Source organism: Drosophila busckii, chromosome 2L (genome assembly GCF_011750605.1).
Source record: "Drosophila busckii strain San Diego stock center, stock number 13000-0081.31 chromosome 2L, ASM1175060v1, whole genome shotgun sequence".
NCBI lineage: Eukaryota > Metazoa > Arthropoda > Insecta > Diptera > Drosophilidae > Drosophila > Drosophila busckii.
Genome location: NC_046604.1, coordinates 14,345,025 through 14,362,521, shown reverse-complemented (window position 1 = coordinate 14,362,521; position 17,497 = coordinate 14,345,025). Strand labels below are relative to the sequence as shown.

General features: G+C 37.7%; 2 protein-coding genes across 2 annotated transcripts in view; one reads left to right on the top strand and one right to left on the bottom strand.

Moving 5' to 3' along the window:
• Positions 1 to 17,497, top strand: part of LOC108603578 (UDP-glucuronosyltransferase 1-1) — a 55,358-nt gene that overhangs the window by 23,510 nt on the left and 14,351 nt on the right. The gene's annotated exons all lie outside the window — the stretch shown is intronic.
• The window catches only part of LOC108608243 (putative mediator of RNA polymerase II transcription subunit 12), a 47,245-nt gene continuing 33,938 nt past the window's right edge, over positions 4,191 to 17,497 (bottom strand). Inside the window, exons 2-5 of the mRNA XM_017999530.2 lie at positions 10,440 to 10,554; positions 10,172 to 10,383; positions 4,672 to 4,943; positions 4,191 to 4,611 (exon numbers count right to left, since the gene is read on the bottom strand). Of these exons, the coding sequence (XP_017855019.1) occupies positions 4,479 to 4,611; positions 4,672 to 4,943; positions 10,172 to 10,383; positions 10,440 to 10,554 (732 nt within the window). The 3' untranslated portion in view covers positions 4,191 to 4,478. The remainder of the gene's footprint in view (positions 4,612 to 4,671; positions 4,944 to 10,171; positions 10,384 to 10,439; positions 10,555 to 17,497) is intronic.

Sequence of the window (17,497 nt, the reverse complement as noted above, 5' to 3'; positions counted from 1 at the left end):
GGTGCTGCCTGCCTGCCTGCCCCAATGGCAACATTATGTGCTACAAGCTACAATTTCCGGGGCACTAATAATAAATATCAATAAGCTTGTACAAATTTATGGTCCAAAAACTAACCGCAAATTGCGCAGCGCACGCAGTGAGAGCAGCTTTTGGCCAAAAAAAGGAAACGTTAACAAGCCAGCTACACCTCTGCTTAACTCTTTTGGCCACACTCGCTCGCTCTCTCTCTCTCTCTCTCTCTCTAGCGCCTGTGGCCAGCGCAAACAAATCCTTTTGATTAATTCTAATAGCCTCAGATGTGCAGCCTCAACATCATTTCCTACGTTTACTACTTAATTTACTGCCTGTTCTGTTCTATTCTGTGCTGTTCGCTCTCTCTATGTTCTCTCTTCGTTTGTCCCTCTTTGCTCATTCTTTTTATTGCGTTGCTTTGTGACTAATATGCAAACAAGCGAGCGGCAATAACAATAACAGCAACAGCAACAACAACAGCATTAGCCATAACTTATCTTGGCTCAAATGCATGCACACACACACATACACACACATGTGTGTGCCCTGTCATAAGCTGGCTGGCAACATTTACGCACTGAGAGCCGCCAAAACAAGTCCAAGTCCGTCGAGACCATAAAAATAAGATTAGCACACGCTTCACAGCAGCAACCAAACAACAGCAACAATTGCTGTCGTTGCTGTTGTTGCTGTTGTTGCTGCTGCTTGTTACGGGCGCCTGTTTGGCTTAAAATTCTCTGCGTGTGTTGGCCTGGCACACAAGCAATTTTTAATAGCTTTACATGCATATCGGTTAACCCAATATTTTGTTCAGATAATGTTACGTTGTTCATAACACAAATGTGCGAATGTTTGAGCACAATTTATTTCTCAGTATGTTTTCAATCCTAAAATAATATTATGCAAAGTAATAATTCGCTTTAATTGCGCTGCTTTATAAACTTAATTGAGAAACGTATGAGGTAAGCGATAAACCTTTTAAATCTCAATTGTGTGCTCGAACAGCGAAATTCTTTTAAATTCCATATTAAGGTTCTTAGTTATACACTTTGGGCAGCTAAAGCATAGCAAAAGGTATACCAAAGTGGTAGAAAGAGTAAGTTGAAGCTGAAAATTTTAAAGCTTTACACTATTTAATTAAATGAATTATGACTTTTGCACTAAATTGAACTTGCAATTGTATTAATCGCTTATTATTGCATAGATTATACACTTGGGCAGCTAACGCAAATAAAAAGGTAGAAAAAGTGTATGACAAATCAATGGGTAAGCTCGAGTTAAAACTTTAATTGGATTTAGAGCAACTTTGAATTATTTAATTAAATTAATTATGGCTTTAGCTCTAAATTGAACTTGTAATTGCATTAATGCCTAATTATTGTATAGCTCATTAGCTGTTTAGCTTAGAACTGAACCATAACCGTTTCGAACTCAAAGTGTATAGTAAAGTCGTGTACTCTTGCGAGCTGCTTTCCTTTTTTATTTTATGTACTCTTTTTATACGCAGTTGTGTCATATCAAGATACAAACGAATGTGCAAGCTCACACGCGTTTTAACACACACACACGCACACGTAAAATGTTTTATTAGCTTTTTCTTCAGCAGAACAAACGAGACAACGAACTCCGCAGTTCGCCAGCAGCCACAATCTCCACACATTAATCAAGGGTATACATATACGCATACGCATACATATGCATTTGCTTACCTCGCGTATAGAAACGCATTAAAGAGAGCGCCTCTTATGAATGCCAATACAGGCGCAGGCAGTTGGGAATTCTGAATCTGTGAATCTGCGTTGCGTGCCTGGGCAATTGGGTTTCATGCTTGCTGCGCTGTTAGGGTTTAAAGGTCAATGTCGGCATGATTTGCATAGCAGGCATAACCACATAACTTTAGCAAACAGAGTTATGTTGTAGTCAAGGCCGCCGCCGCTAGTTGATTGGCTTGAAAAGCAATTTCAGCTGCCCGCTGAATTTGCTAGCCCCGAAAAGTATGCAATGCGTAGCTTTGAGTATTGAAATTTTAAACCAATTTGCTAGTTTCTATTTAACTATTTAACAAGCGCACATTTGCGCAATTTAAATAGCTTTATTTACCAGCGCGTCTAGCCAGCTGCAATTTAAATGGCCCCAGCAGCTAACAACAATAAAAATTTGTTTTGCTGCTTTTTGCATGCAATTAAATTTGTTGTGGGGGCTGCTGCTGCGAATTGTGTTAATGCTTAATTCTTTATAAATGTTTTGCGCCAAAGGCACAAGCAGCAGCAGAAATTAGCGCACATAGCGTGCGTTAAAAAAACACACACACACACATGCATAGAAATGCATGCACATAAAAATGCATCAAAGAAATAAATTTAGTGCACATACATAGAAAGCACGTTGCTCTGCCTGCTTAGCAACAAATTTAGTTCATATTGAATGTCTTTTGATGTATTAAAAATAAAATGACAGTGTGTGTGCATAAACTTTGCGCTTAAATTGTTGCAAACGGGAAATTAAGCGCATTTAGCTGAGACGCGAACCCAAACCACAGCAGCTCATTTCTCTCTCTCTCTGTGTGTGCGTGTGTGTTGACAGCTTATAGTTTGTATGTGTGGCTGTGTGTGTGTCTTTATGTAAATTTCTGTCTGTTTGTCTCTCTCTCGCTCTGAGTTTCAATTTAAGCTCTGCGGCATTTGCCGTTTGTCGGCATTTCCTCTGTGCACCTGAATTCGCTTGCGCCCTCTGCTCTTGTGTCTGTCTCTGTGTGCGTGAGAATTAATTATGCAGGCGTATCATGGTAAATATCATTGCAGCCCATTTTAGTCTCAGTTTCGGTATCAGCCTGAGCTTCAAACTATATATTCCAATTTGCTGCCACGCCCACGCGCGCGCCCACTGTGTGTGTGTGTGTGCGTGTGCGGTTTTAATTTGTGCCTGGCAATTGCCACGCCCATGATTTGTAGTCAGTTTTGCCTACAATGTGTTTGCTTTGTTTGTTGCTATTTTTCGCGTGATTTCAGCTTCAATTGCCAACTTTAATTGAATACATTAGCCAAAGCGTGTGGCGCTGTCTCGCTCGCACACTCATTCGCTTTAGTCGCTGGCCCTGGCCCTTGGCGTTAACCCCTTTTGGCTTGTTTAGAAATTCTATTAATTTTAGATCATAATGCTGCAAGTAGCACAAGCTTGCCACATGTGCCTGCCACACATTCTCATTAGAACTAGAACTTTGCGCTCTAAATTTCCCACAAGATTAAAAGACACAATATTATGCTATTTTATTTATTTTTATTGTATTTATTTGGATTTTTTTTTGCATAGTTATTAAAGATTTGCATTAGATTCTTAAATGTCTGTGTGTGTGTGTGTGTGTGTGTTTAATTTAGCTGATTTATACACATATTTAAAATTTATGCTAAAGTTAGAAATGTTTTATTTATTTATTTATGTATATATTGTTTTGCTAGATTTCACACATGAATATGTTTGCCCTTTCATTAAGTTAAAATTTTAGTTAACAACTATAAACAATTATGCATGTATATATTTGTATATTTGTAAACTTTTAAATGTTTATGTGTCTCAATTTAATAAATATGCATAGTAAATTTGCATACATAAATTATGGCCACGCTTTAAAAAGTTCAAAGTTTAACTGCTTTTTGTTTGTGTTTTGGGTTGGGCGCCATAAATTTGAAATACTTTTGCAAATTAATGAGTTTTCTAACAATAACGCTGCACAAATATTAATTATAGTTTAATGAGCGGCTGCGGTCGCAGACAGAAAACAATTTAATGTAAGGCTAAATTATATTAGCATCGAGTGTGTGCACTCTAATAATTTCTATAAATTTTTAACATAAAGTGCTATAAAATTATTGCCAATTGTTAAAAGCTTAAATGTATAGCAAAGTTTAAACAAATGTTTGTACAATGAAAATAGTTGCAAACTGTTTGTGGGTGGGGGGGCAGTTAGTTTCCATTATAATACGTATAAGTGTGTATATGTATGTTTATATGTATTTGTTTAAATGCTGTACTGCTTAAGTTGTGAAATGCTTACAAGATATAAACCTTTGACTAGAGATTAAAAACTAAAATATATATTTAATACCAAAAATGTTTACGTGAGCTGTTTTATAATTAAATAACATAAGGTTAATAGATTTAAACTAAAACGCAGTCAATTCATATTTTGGAATATATATTTCTTCTTTTTTGTTGCTTATAAATACAATAATAACTATTGAGTTGTGTTGTTTAATCGTTCGTTCGTTCGTTCGTATTTCGGGCAGAGCTAATTGAGTTTGTTCAGATATATATAATATATATGTATATGTAAGTAATTCGTATAGGATATGCAACTAAATTCATCTCGCTTATTAAACCCTTTCGAAAAACAGTTTGCTAATACTAATACTTATGGCGTCTGGCTACACAGACAAGTGTGTGTGTGTGTGTGTGTGTGTGTGTCGATTTACGATATGCTGTTGGTATTGGTGTATCTAGCATTATGCTGTGGCTCATACTCAATGGGACAGCGGCCATGTCGTTCCATATAAACGCCAAACTGACAAGCGGGCGCCTTGCAAAGTCCTTGCTGTATGCATCTGTATAAAAGGACATAAAATTATTGTTTTATATTATGCTGCTCACTGCTAGTTACTCACTTTCTGTCATTTATGGCAAAGTGTTCGCCTCCGCGCTTCAAACGCTCGCAGCTATCGTTGCCCGATGTGCAGTCGCAGCGGCATTGTCCATCGTCCTGCAGTATTTTCTCGAATAGCCGCGGACACTTGCAGTTCAAAGCGATAACATTTTGCAGCATTTTGGTAGCGCTCACATCTTTGGCCAGACTAATGCGATCAATGCAATGACATTCGGTGTGATTATCGAAGCTCAAAGTTTCGTAGCTGCTGCGACGCTCATGCGATGCCTTGACCTGTGTAGTGAGTAAATTTGAAGTTTTAGTACTAATTGACATTTAACTGCGCAAAGTTCTCAGCAGCTGACCCTGTTAATTATGCCAGTTACATTTGCATGTAGCAACTTTGTTATTGCAACTAGTTGTAGCTTAAGCTCAGTGGCTCATCAATTGTTGTTGCTGCTGTAATTCTAAATGAGTTGTCAGCTGTCAGTTGCCAGCCATGCACAGTGGCGTAGCCTCAAAGGGGGCACAACACTAACAAAGTGCGAGCTACGCCACTGCCCAAGCAGCTTGTGTTTTGCTTAGTTCTGTGGCATGACAAGTGCAAAATGATGAAATGCGTATGAATTGCATAAATTAAGTTGAATTTCGTTTAATTAAAATTACAAGGCGTTAATCAAACGCTACAAATAGCAAGACCAAAGCGTAGCCAAGAAAATTATAAAACATTTGTTCCACTCATTGATGTTTTGTATGCTGTGAGGCATTGAAATTTGATTGGATGCATTAGGGCAGAAAAACTGTAACAAAGAAATTGGAGGCGATACACAAAAGTAAAGTGCAAATTGAGTTTTGGTTTATGTTTTAGCAAATTTTTTGTGTTTATGCAAATTTTTGTGCATGCAACGAATTGAAAAAGTTTTGCATGCTTGACACACACACACACACATGTTAAGAAACTCTTGTCACTTTAGTGGGTACGCAAGTTTCTCATGTGTGGGAAACATAAAATTCTAGCAAATTGCAGACGCCGCAAAGCGAGCGCTTGAAGCTTTGAAGGAGGCGTTACAATAATTGCCGGAAACGGAAGTGCAAAATGCTGCTGCTGCTGCTCTTTACTCATTTTTGTGTATGAGCGCAAATTGCTGTAAAATGGTTTAGTCCCATGATAGCAGCATAAGCTATATATGACCCATATAAATACTCAACATGCAGCCAGCCGAGGCATGCAGCATGTAATGCACTAAGTAGTTTTTCAAGATGCCCAAACTAATTGAGGTTAGGTTTGCACGTATGCAAATACTCAAGGCACTTGCTCAAGTGTGCCAGAGAGCACTTTAGACTCAAGCAATTAGTCAGTTATTGCTTTATAGTGTACAGAAGTTGAAACCTCTAGAGTGAGAGAGAGAGAGACAGCTGCAAGTATTTGAAGTGTAAGAAAAATTTCTTGAGCATAGAACAAAATAGCTGCGCTTGTTTGTATGCTATGAAAATTTTCTAATAATTCCTATTCAAAATATTTTGCATATTTGCTTATATTTGTTTGCTTGGCAGTGTAAACAAAAACATTTCGTGCCAAGTTCTTACACTTTATTTATGCTAATACATTTTAGTTTATATTTCAATTGCTGCTTGCTACAGCATAGAGCAACAAATTTACAGTTAAGTTAGCATAAACACAACTTTTTTGCTAGTCTAGTCTTTGCTGCTCTCTTTCTCTCTCACTCTCTGCTATAGACGTCGATTTAATTATGGCTCACTGGCGCTGACTTTTTGCTGTTGACCTAACCCCTTTCGTAGGTAACGCTTTTTGCTGCAAATGCGGTTAAAGCTAAGCTTGCCACATTGCTGCTTCTAGTTGCCTTTTCGCTTGATTTTGCATATTCGCATCGAAAAAAAGTTGCAGATTTATGCGCACACATGAACTATGCGGCCTCAAGAGTGTGTGTGGGCGTGGCAAGACTCTTAATTATGCAATAAAACTTAAGCAAAAGCCACAAGAATGATACGAGTAAAAGCCAAGTGAGCAGGCAAAGTCAAATAAATATTATTTAGCAAAGTTTTTGCTTGGAATTTGATAGCAACAATTTAATCAAAACTAAGCTGAGTATCAAGTTAAAAGCGAGTATAAAGCATAGCAGCAAATGTTGCAGCAGTTGCAGCTACACAACAGCAGGAGGCATGTTGACATATACACAGAGTAGCGGTGGCAAGCACAGCGGCTTGTCATACGAGAGGTGTCAAGTGGGGCAACAACTTGAGAGTGAGAGAGGCAGCGCTGACTTGCAACACAGTCAACGAAAAAAATATTCTTACAAAACATAATTTATGTTGCGCAAATTTTGTGTTGAAGCTGCAGACTGCATTGTTGTTGTTGCTGTTGTTGTTGCTGTTGGGCAAAAGTTCATTGCACTGAGCTGAGCTGAGCGGAGCTGCAGGCTCGGCTTGAGATTTATGACGTCTTGCCTCAGTTCTGGGTGCAATGGCCTCGCATACTTTCACCCAGGCAGCGGGCCAGGCCCATGAAAAGAAGTTGCGGCTAGAAAATTAACAGAGCGAGTGAGTGAGACAGAGCGAGTGAGTGAGAGCGAGAGCGAGCTACAAACTTTGGTTTAGTTGCAGCGCCTAAACGTGAAAGGCAACGCCTACACGTGCGGCGACATGTTTGCGCCCACATGCCACATGCAACATGCAACGCATGCCACATGGCACATGCCGCTGCCTGCCACTAAAGTAAAAGTCAATTGGCTGACAGGCAAATCGTTGCACATTGTCCTGAGCCTGAGCCTTCAAAACGTTGCAAGTTGAGCGTTTAATTAATTTGCCACAAAATGTGGCTAGCTGGCGGCGCATACATAAACAGCTTGCAACTGTGTGGGTGGCCATTGACAGCAGCTGTTGCTTGTCTCTGTAGCCTGCAAGTCAAACATTAATTTTGCTTATTAAACAATGAGCCAAGTGGCATGCAACGGTAGCCAAAGTTATTGAAGCGCATAAGCCAAAGGGGCGCAAAGCTCATTGCGTGCCTCGAGTCGAGTCTCGTAGCCAACTTTATGCTAAAATAAGCGGCAACAGCATGCAGCATGATTTGAATTTATGCAACCAATTTGTGGGTTACATGCATTTACCGTTATGTTGCAGCTATAGGCAGTTGGCGGTCAAACTTTCAACTTTTCATACGCAATGTGCGCCAGAATTGAAATTTATTTAAATACTAAAGCGTTTTATTTAAAATTGGTAAGCTCATGGCTATAATTGTAAAATTGTTGTAACTTAGCCAGCCAATGTGTTGATAAATTGCTTTATAATTTATGCATGTGTGTGTGTGTTTGATATAATTTCATTCTGCCACACAATTGTTAAACATATGCGAAATGGCAAAGAGTTCGAAGCGTTCGACTCTCCCTTGTTTGTTGCTCTGCATTGAATTGAATTGAACGAAAAGGCAACAACAACTACACATATCAAAAAATATGAAGCGCATGTTTATGTCCCCCCCCCCCCCCACGCTCTGAGTCGCGCTTGTGTCTAAAGTTTAATCATTTGTCAAGCGGCAGCGCATTGTGTTTAGATTCAGGCTTGCGCTAATGTTTGCTGCTCTTGCCGCTGTTTGTTGCACTGATTACTGTTGTTGTCTGTACGAGGGCGTGGCCGTGGGCGTAGGTCATGCTTGAGGGCGCCATATTGCAACATAATTATAGCGTTTCACCTTCTTTCAAATGCTTTTTATAGCTTTTGTTGCTTTTGTTGTCTGGCAGAAATGAGTTTTTAATGACGCAATGATAATTCAATTTGTTTGGTGATTTATGCTGCCATCGTAGCCAGAGCATACAATATGTTGAAATTGAGAATGTAATTGTGCACACGTATGTGTGTGTGTGTGTGTGTAGGTGTGTGTTGATTAAATATTCTTAATTACAACAACGAGCACGGAAATTGAAGTTTATATGCACATAAAATTAGTGAAAGGGTTGAGCGCGCTTGCTCAATATATTCATATTATATTTCAATTACAAGTGGCAGCGTTAACTCATTAAATTGTCTTTATCATTTATATTAACAGCAGTTGGTACAGTTGACTGCTCAGTAAGTTTAAGAGACTTCTATTTATATTATATGCCAATTAAAAGTTGCATTGTTAACTCAATAAATTGTCTAAATGATTAATGATTAACAGGTGTTAGTAGAGTTGACTGCTCAGTCTGCTTAAGATCAAGATTTGTTATATTGTAAAATATTATTATAATCAAATAGTTAACTCATTTAGCTGTCTTAATGCTTTACATTAACAGCAGTTAACTGCTCAGTCTTTTTAAGATTAAGAGACTTCTATTCATATATTTCATCTATTCGTATTTCAATTGCAAATCGCATGGTTAACTTAAGAGTTGTCAGCCCAGTCTGCTTAAGATCAACAGACTTCTATTTATATGAAATTTAATATATTTTAAAATATTAAATTTCAATTATATGCCAATAGTTAACTCATTTAGCTGTGTTAATTCTATAACAATAATAATAACAGCAGTTAGCAGAGTTTACTGCTCAGTCTGTTTCAGATGAAGAGATGTCTAGTCTATTTCTATAGTTAACTCATTAAATTGTCTTAATGAATTATAATTTATAGCAGCAGTAAGTAGAGGCGTCGGCTCAGTAGGCTTAAGATCAACAGACTTCTATTTATATTTAATTTCATATATTGTAAAATATTAAATTTCCATTATAATCCAATAGTTAATGCCTTAATGCTTTACATTAACAGCAGTTAGCAGAGTTGACTGCTCTTCATCTTAGGAGATATTTATATTCATATATTTCATCTATTTATATTATATTTCCAATTCAAGTCGCATTGTTAACTCATTAAGTTAAGTTATCAAAACAGAAGTTAATAGAGTTGTCAGCTTAGTCTGCTTAAGATCCAAAGACTTCTATTCACATTCTATTACATCTATTCATATTATGTTTCAAACGTTAACTCAATAAATTATTTAAATGATTAATGTTTAACAGCAGTGCGTAGAGTTGACTGCTCAGTCTGCTTAAGATCAACAGACTTCTATTTATATTAAATTTCATATATTGTATAATATTATATTTCAATTATAATTGAATAGTTAACTCATTTAGCTGTCTTAATGCTTTACATTAATCGCAGTTAGCAGAGTTGAGTGCTCAGTTTGTTTAAGATGAAGAAATGTCTAGTCTATTTCTATAGTTAACTCATTAAATTGTCTTAATGAATTATAAGAACAGCACTAAGTGGAGTTGACTGCTTAAGCTCCAAAGACTTCTATTCATATATTTTATCTATTCATATTTTGTTTCAATTACAAACGAGAAACGTTAGCGCAATTAATTATTTAAATAATTAACATTAACAGTGCGTAGAGTTGACTGCTCAAGCTGCTGCTGCTGCTGCTTCAGTAGCTGCTGCTACTTTATTTCTACGATTTTATATTAACAAAAGTTGCAGCTTGTCTTGAGCTTGTTTATTTAGCTTTTCACTTTTATTTACTCACATGTATAACCTGCTGCACTTTGGTAACGCTCTTGGGCGCACAGATCTGTGTGCGATCGAAGCAACAGCCGCTGTCGGCGCTGCATCTGTAGAGAATAGTGCAGTGTGGATAGTAAATCTTGGCCGGATCGTTTTCGACAGAGACGCAACGTCGCTGGGGCACGCGGCATTGCCCCTCGCGCTGCACCCAACTCAAGTGTGACTTGGCCTTGTCTGCAAATGAAACTGAATTTAGTATTAAATTACTAAGCAACTTAAATTCAATTTACCTGCATCCTCGTACCAGTTGCGATGTCTATAGACCGCATCCTGTGCGCCCAGCTCCTTCTCCTTGTGACGTGTCAGTGCGCCGATTCTTTTGTGCGTATAACTGTTGTCCGAATGCTGAAAGAACAGAAAACAGTTTGGATTAATTAGCGTTGTTAATTAACTGAAATTGAATTGGAGCAGAAAGTCGTAAAAGTTTAAAGTGCCTGCGGGTGCTGCTACGTTCATTGCGTATACGCAATATAAAAGTCACAACACATATTTGTGACTGGCAATTTGTCACAGTTTTTATTGTCCATTGATATGCTCGAGTGAGAGCGGGGGGGACACTGCAGAGATTCAGGTGAACGTGCCAGACACAAACATCAAATGCCACAGATTGCCCATTGAGGGGGCGCAGGTGGTGGTGGGGGGGTGTACACATAACGATGCTGCAGAAGTTCATAAACTAAGAATAAATGTGCACATGGCCAACATAACAGTTACAACATTTGCCACAACAATGCTCGTAACTTAAAGGTAGCAAGCGCAATATTAAGTATACGACTAGTGTATACACTTTATGTAAAGTAAGCAGCTAAGCTAGAGCTGCTAACTTATGACTTATAAGTGACTATATATATTAATATTTTATATTTATATTATATTTATATTTATATTTATATTTCTATTTAATTTAATATTTATATTTATTATTTATATTTATATTTATATTATATTTATATTAATTTATATTTATATTTTATTATATTAATATTTATATTTAAATTATTTTATATTTATATTTAAATATTTATATTTATAATTTATATTTATATTATATTTATATTTATATTTATATTTATATTTATATTTATTTATATATATATATTTTTTTTTTATTGAATTTGCTCTTAAATTGAGACTAGTATACAAATCTTATAATTTATTATTTTATTTATTTATATTTATGAATAGATTTGCATTAGTTAAACGTTCTTGCAGTGTATTCATCTCTCTCTTTCTCGCTCTTGCGCTTGCCTGCGCCTGTCGCTGTATTTATTGCATAACAATGGGCCAAGCTACAAAAACAAATTGACATTGCCAGGCAATAAATACAAGCTACAGAACGAGAACAATGCAGTCCAAGCGACAAAGAACCAACAACAGAATAAACAGCAACAGCAAAATATAAAAAAAGCGCCAACTGAACTAAACACAAAATGTTGACCAATGCGCACAATTGGCAATTTGTGAAGTTAAGCGAAATTAATGAGCAAGGCAGCCGAGCCGAGCCAGTGTTGGCTAAGGCCAAATGGCTAAATAAAAGCCACAAGCACTGAATGAGCTAAATGCAGGAAATGTGCGACTGTAGCACAGTTTTGTTCATTAGTGCGCAGGGAGTTGCGGGGGCAGGTGCGCGCAGCATAAATCTTCGTCTTTGCCTTTTTCGCTTGCCTGCTTATTTATTTTGTGTGTACATTTCATTTGGCTTAGCAGCCAAAGCCGAAACAATGACGCTGCTGATGATTTTTAGCGTCTTAACCTTGAAGGCAACAACAGCATGTTGTTGTTGTTGTTGGCCAAGGACAATGCGCAAATCTATTAAATTGTTGGCCGTGTCAAAAGGTGCACAACACACTGGGTGGTCATTTGATTAAAATGCGGTCAACAAATTAATTTAAACAAATAATTTGATATAAACTTATGGCAAAGTAAACTATTTGCTATGCACAGCGTGTGTTTAGCTCTTGCAACAAAGAGAGAGCCACAGCTAATTTAAACAGCAGCATGCCACATGCCGCTGCAGCCAGCAGAACACTTTGAGTTGCAAGCTGCGGGCAATTGTTTGACTAAAGCTGGAGCTGAGCAACTGCAGGCAGCTGACAGCAACACACACGAGGCGACGAGCGTGTTAACCTGGTTAACTGACCGAGCAAGGATAATACGGCGTTTGTCTTCTCTTTTTGCTTTTATCGCTGCAGCTGTCATTTAAATTAAAGACGCCCTGCAAATGCATCCCTTGTGTGTTTGTTGTAAGCTTAATATTAAATATGCATAACGTTCTGTACAGAAACTTAAGTAAACAAGCAGCACAACAACGAGCTTTAAACTCGAAAACAGTTGAAAAATGAATGTGACGCTTGGGAAATTTGCACAATTGCTGAGCAGCTCATAAATTACCAGCGTGCGAGCAGACCAACGTGTCGTATGCGCAATTATTTAACTTTGAATATAGCAACATTAAAGCTGCAGCAAATGCAACCTGGCGAGGCACAAAGGTTGTTCGCTTGCCACTCTAACAAGCAAATAATAAATAATAAAATTTATGCGCTGCTCTCACACACAAAAGCAAAAGTTTTGCTCGTGTTTTTTCAACATTTCGCAGTAATAAACTTTTGCTACTCTAAACTTTATGTGTGTGTGTGTGTGTCTTTTGCACTATCTCATACTCGTTAAGCTGCGTGGGCGTGGTAGTTAGAAAACACAGTTTAGTTGAAACATCAACTTCATTGCCATTATAAAGTTGAACAAATAAAAATTTATATGCATTGCAAAATGCATCAAGAGCAAACAGGTAAACGAGCAAAGAGTGAGCGAGAAAGAGAATTTTATGCTGTTCGTGTAAACAGCAATTACTAAAACATTTGCCCGCAACGTAGTGTGTGTGTGTAAATATTTCAACTCTTTAAAAACAGTTTACGTTCTTTTGTTGCTATGTGCAATGTTTGTACTACAAGCTTTTAAGCAATAAAAATACATAAATATTTAATGCTTTGATTTATTTATTTATAAATTAGTTTTATTAAATCATTGCAACTTTCAAGTTTTGCCAATTGAAGCTCAATAAGCAATTTAGCACTCGTCGATTCTCTGCATTGTGTTTGTTTAATATGCAGGCATAAATTTGATTTTAAAAGCCTCTTGCAGATTTTACACACATGATGTATTTATGTGTTGAAAGCTTTTTGCAAATGCGCATACATGGCGTATGCGTGATTTATTAAATGCTAAGTTAAACAGCGCCACAGTGGTTAGTATAATTTATAAATGCAGTCAAAGTGTGGCGATTTATAAAGCGTTATGAACTTATGTGTGTAAAGCTAATAAATTAAAGCGAAGAGTCAAGAGCTTGGCATGCATCTTGGCCAGGCAGCGCTTATTTTAGCCAAGTGTCTGCAGCAGCAAAGAGTTTTTAATAAGCAGACGCTAGAACGTCACTCACTCTCTCTCTCTCTCTCTCTGCCTTTCTCTCACTTTCGCTGCTTAACAAAAGCTCAAAAGTGCATAAAGTTGATGGCTGCAGCCAAAGGTGATAAATGCTGCCAAGCGAGTGCCAACAATTAAATTGCCAAGCAGCAGCAGCTGCCAGAACTGATGACTTGGCAATGCAATTTGTGATTTTTTTTTAGCGCCAGCACATAACTATAGGGAGGGGGGGGGATTAACAGTTTGCCTGTGAGCGCTACGATTTTTGCATTTGCAATTTGAGCTTGAGCTTGAGCTTGCGTATTTGTAGTTTAAATAAATAAGCTGCTGCGTTAAAGCAAAAGTTTGTACGCATATTTGCTACAAATTTATTGTTAGCTGTGCTTGCCACAAAGCTTGCAGCGCAATTGTTGCACTAAATTAATTATGCAGTTTGGTAAGATCAAAACTCTTGCTGCGCTCGCTGCGCTTTAAACCTCGTTCAAAAGGCAACCGCAACAAGCGCACAAAAGTTTTTGCTTTTGCATAGATAAAACCGCACAAATACTTGGCAACTCTGCTGCTACGCCGCTCACACACACACACACATTCACAGCCTACAGCCTTCACTTTTTGCTGGCCGCAGTCCGCAGCCAACTGGCCATAAAGCCAAAAGTGTCAAATTTATGAACGCCTCGAATTTGAATACTGCAGCGTAGGGTTGCTGGGCACACAGGGTTGCTGCATGCACAAAGTTTAAAGCATGCTTTTAGGCGAAATACACAAACCGCAAAAAACTTTTTCTGGCTCAGCCTCTCAGCAACAGCAAAAAAAAAAGTGCAAAATATAATAACAAAAAAAAAACGCAAACCAAAATGAATTTTCAGTGTTGCCAACTTTTTGCGTGCTGAGCAAAAGTTACGCATACGCCCCCCCAGCCGCATACACAGCTGAGCGTTAAACGCTTGCCATAAATTCATTTAGTATGGCCACACTGCTCATAAATTTGCTGCTATCGATTTGTAAAACAACAGCAAGAAAAAAATGCAAAGAATGCAAAGCTAAAAGCCAAAGGCGAAAAGCGCAGTCTATGCTTTGGGACTGATACTCTAACAATAGCAGCAGCAGCAGCAGCTTAGAGGCGAACAATGGGCATAGCTATCAAAACTATTTATATTTGAAAGCTTTAAGTGAAGGAATTATATTTTTAGCAATTGCTGCTCTAATTTTACACAATAAATCACAGTTGAGTGGGCGGGCGGGCGGCTGGGGTTTTGTTACAATTTAGCGCAGCGGAAACAAAAAGCGGAAACGGAAATCAGCGCAGCATTCGAGCAGGAATCGGGTTGGGAGACTATAAATGTTATTTAGTCTTATTTTTTTTGCTCGTTATGATTGCAATTCAAGCGACAACTGATTGAAACTCTTGCTTGGCTGCTTGGCCTTTTTTGGATTGCTTCGCACTTAATATTAATGACTTGGCTGAAGAAAATTAATTTCTTGACTTTCACTGCTGGACAAGGCAACGTGCACATCAAATATGCAGCAACTTGTAGTACGCACGACATGTTGCTGACTCTGCTGCTGCTGTTGGCTGCGTCCTTGCCCAACGCCAAGTGGGTCAACATTGATTTCCGTCAGTTGTCGTCGTCGTAGTCGCAACATGGCTTCAGCTAGTGATTCCTTCACTGCTCTGCTGCTGCTCATAAATATTCCAAAGGCACGCGCTTGCTGCTGCTGCTCGTTCGCTTGCCCCCAAAGTGGGCAAAACGAGGCGACAAAACTTGCAGATCATGTTGCTGCTACAGCTGAGGCTATAACATTGATTGAAAATAAATAAATTTCAGCTGTACTTGCATTAGGGTGTGTCAAGTGTGCAGCAATTTAATATTTAAAAAAAATATTTTAACTTATTTGTTAAGTTAAGTAAAGAAATTTGCTACTGAATTTATTTTTTTTTAATATTTTTGAAGCTTTAAATCTTTGCTGCAACTTTTTATGTTTCACATGTCTCATGGCCATAATTTTGTGTATTCATTTTTTAACAATCTAAAGGCAGCAGTGCAAGCGAGACAGCACATAACGCATGCATATTTAATGACAGTTTATTGAAAGATTTTCAACTGCGAGCCAACATGGCCATGACTTGCAATTTATTGAAAGTATCGCTCTCTTCTCTGCTCTGCCTGCTGTGGTTTTATTTCATTTAACATGTTGCATTGATAGCTGCAATCAAAAGAAGCTTGCAAACTTGTTAAATTTATACAAGCAAATCAATTGCCCTATGCCACGCCCACTGCTTAACACTAAGGGCTGGGGCTAAGTGCAGCTGGCGACTGTCTGCATAGTTTTGAGTTCAAAAAGTTGTTGTTGCTTGTGCTTTGCAATTTAATTAAAAAACTTTGTAAACCCAAAATATTTTGATAGCTGCGCTGCTTACATTTATCATGAACCAAAAGCTAATTAGTGAGCACTTCCTTTGCTGCTGTAGCTTGTCACAGCTCATTAGCTGCTTATCAGTCAGTCGAGCCAGTCAGCCTATTGTTTTTCTATTTATTTAGACTTGTTATCGTGCATTAGACTCAAGCGCAAGTGCAGGCAACGCGCCTCTGCACTTTGAACTTTGCTATACCCTTTCGCTGTTTGCTTTTTAATTGAATGCTGTGTGGCTCAAACCCAAGCCATGCCGCTTGCTGCATTTGGTGGCAACTCTAGTTGCGTGTGCAGCTTCCAGCTATTGTAGTTGCCGCCTCTAATGGAGACTAATGAACTGTGCAACACACACACACACGCAGAGATAGACGCAGGCAGGTAAATTGAACAGCGACTGCCTTTGTGTGTATCAATGTGTGTGTGTGTGTGTATACAACACAGCTAATTACGTGTGTGTTGCATGTTGGCGGGGGCAAGCAAAGTTGCTCTCTCTGTAGCATGAACAATGAGCAGCTGCTAAAGAACGCATCAGTCACTATGAAATTTAATGCCACACGCATTTTTATGTATAAAATAAACATGAAATTTAGTGTTTGAACATGTTTCACATACATTAATTTACTACATGTGCAAATACTCTAGTAAATAAAAAGTGTTGGGTAGTTGCTTTTTATACAAATATTTTGCTAAATTCGCTTTAGTTTTTCTCCAAAGCCTGCGTAAGTTCGAATTCGAATATCGAATTCTGTTCAAATTTAAATGTTAGCTTAAAGCAAACTTTTCGCTTTATTTCATTTTGTGTAAATTCGATTTCAAATTTATTTACTTATTTATTATTGCTGTGTTGGGTAATTGCGAATAATACAAATTCGCTTAAACTTGGCTGCCAGACTGCTTAAGTTCGAATTCGAATTCAAGTGTTGCTAAATACTGCGAATACTCAAATTTAAATGTGCTTAAAGCAAATTTCTCGCTTTATTTTATTTTGTGCATATTCCAATTCGAATTCTGCAAACCTTAAAGCAAACATCTCGCTTGATTTTAAGCTTTGAATATTTATTTTGTGTAAATTCGAATTTAAATTCATTATTATACAAATTCGCTTCAAATTTGCTGCAAGATTGCTTAAGTTCGAATTCGAATTCAAAGTGCGAATACTCAAATTGAAATGTTAGCTACTCGCTTAATTTTATTTGGTGGAAATTCGAATTCGAATTCTGCTACTCAAATTTAGAAGCAAACTTCTCGGTTGATTTTAGGCTTTGGATTCTAATTTTGTGGAAATTCGAAATCGAATTCTGCTAACCTTAAGCAAACTTCACGCTTTATTTTAAGCTGTAGATCTTTATTTTGTGCTAATTCGAATTTGAATTCTGCTAAATTGCGAATACTCAAATTTACTCAAACCTTAAAACAAACTGCTCGCTTGATTTGAAGCTTTGGATTCTAATTTTGTGGA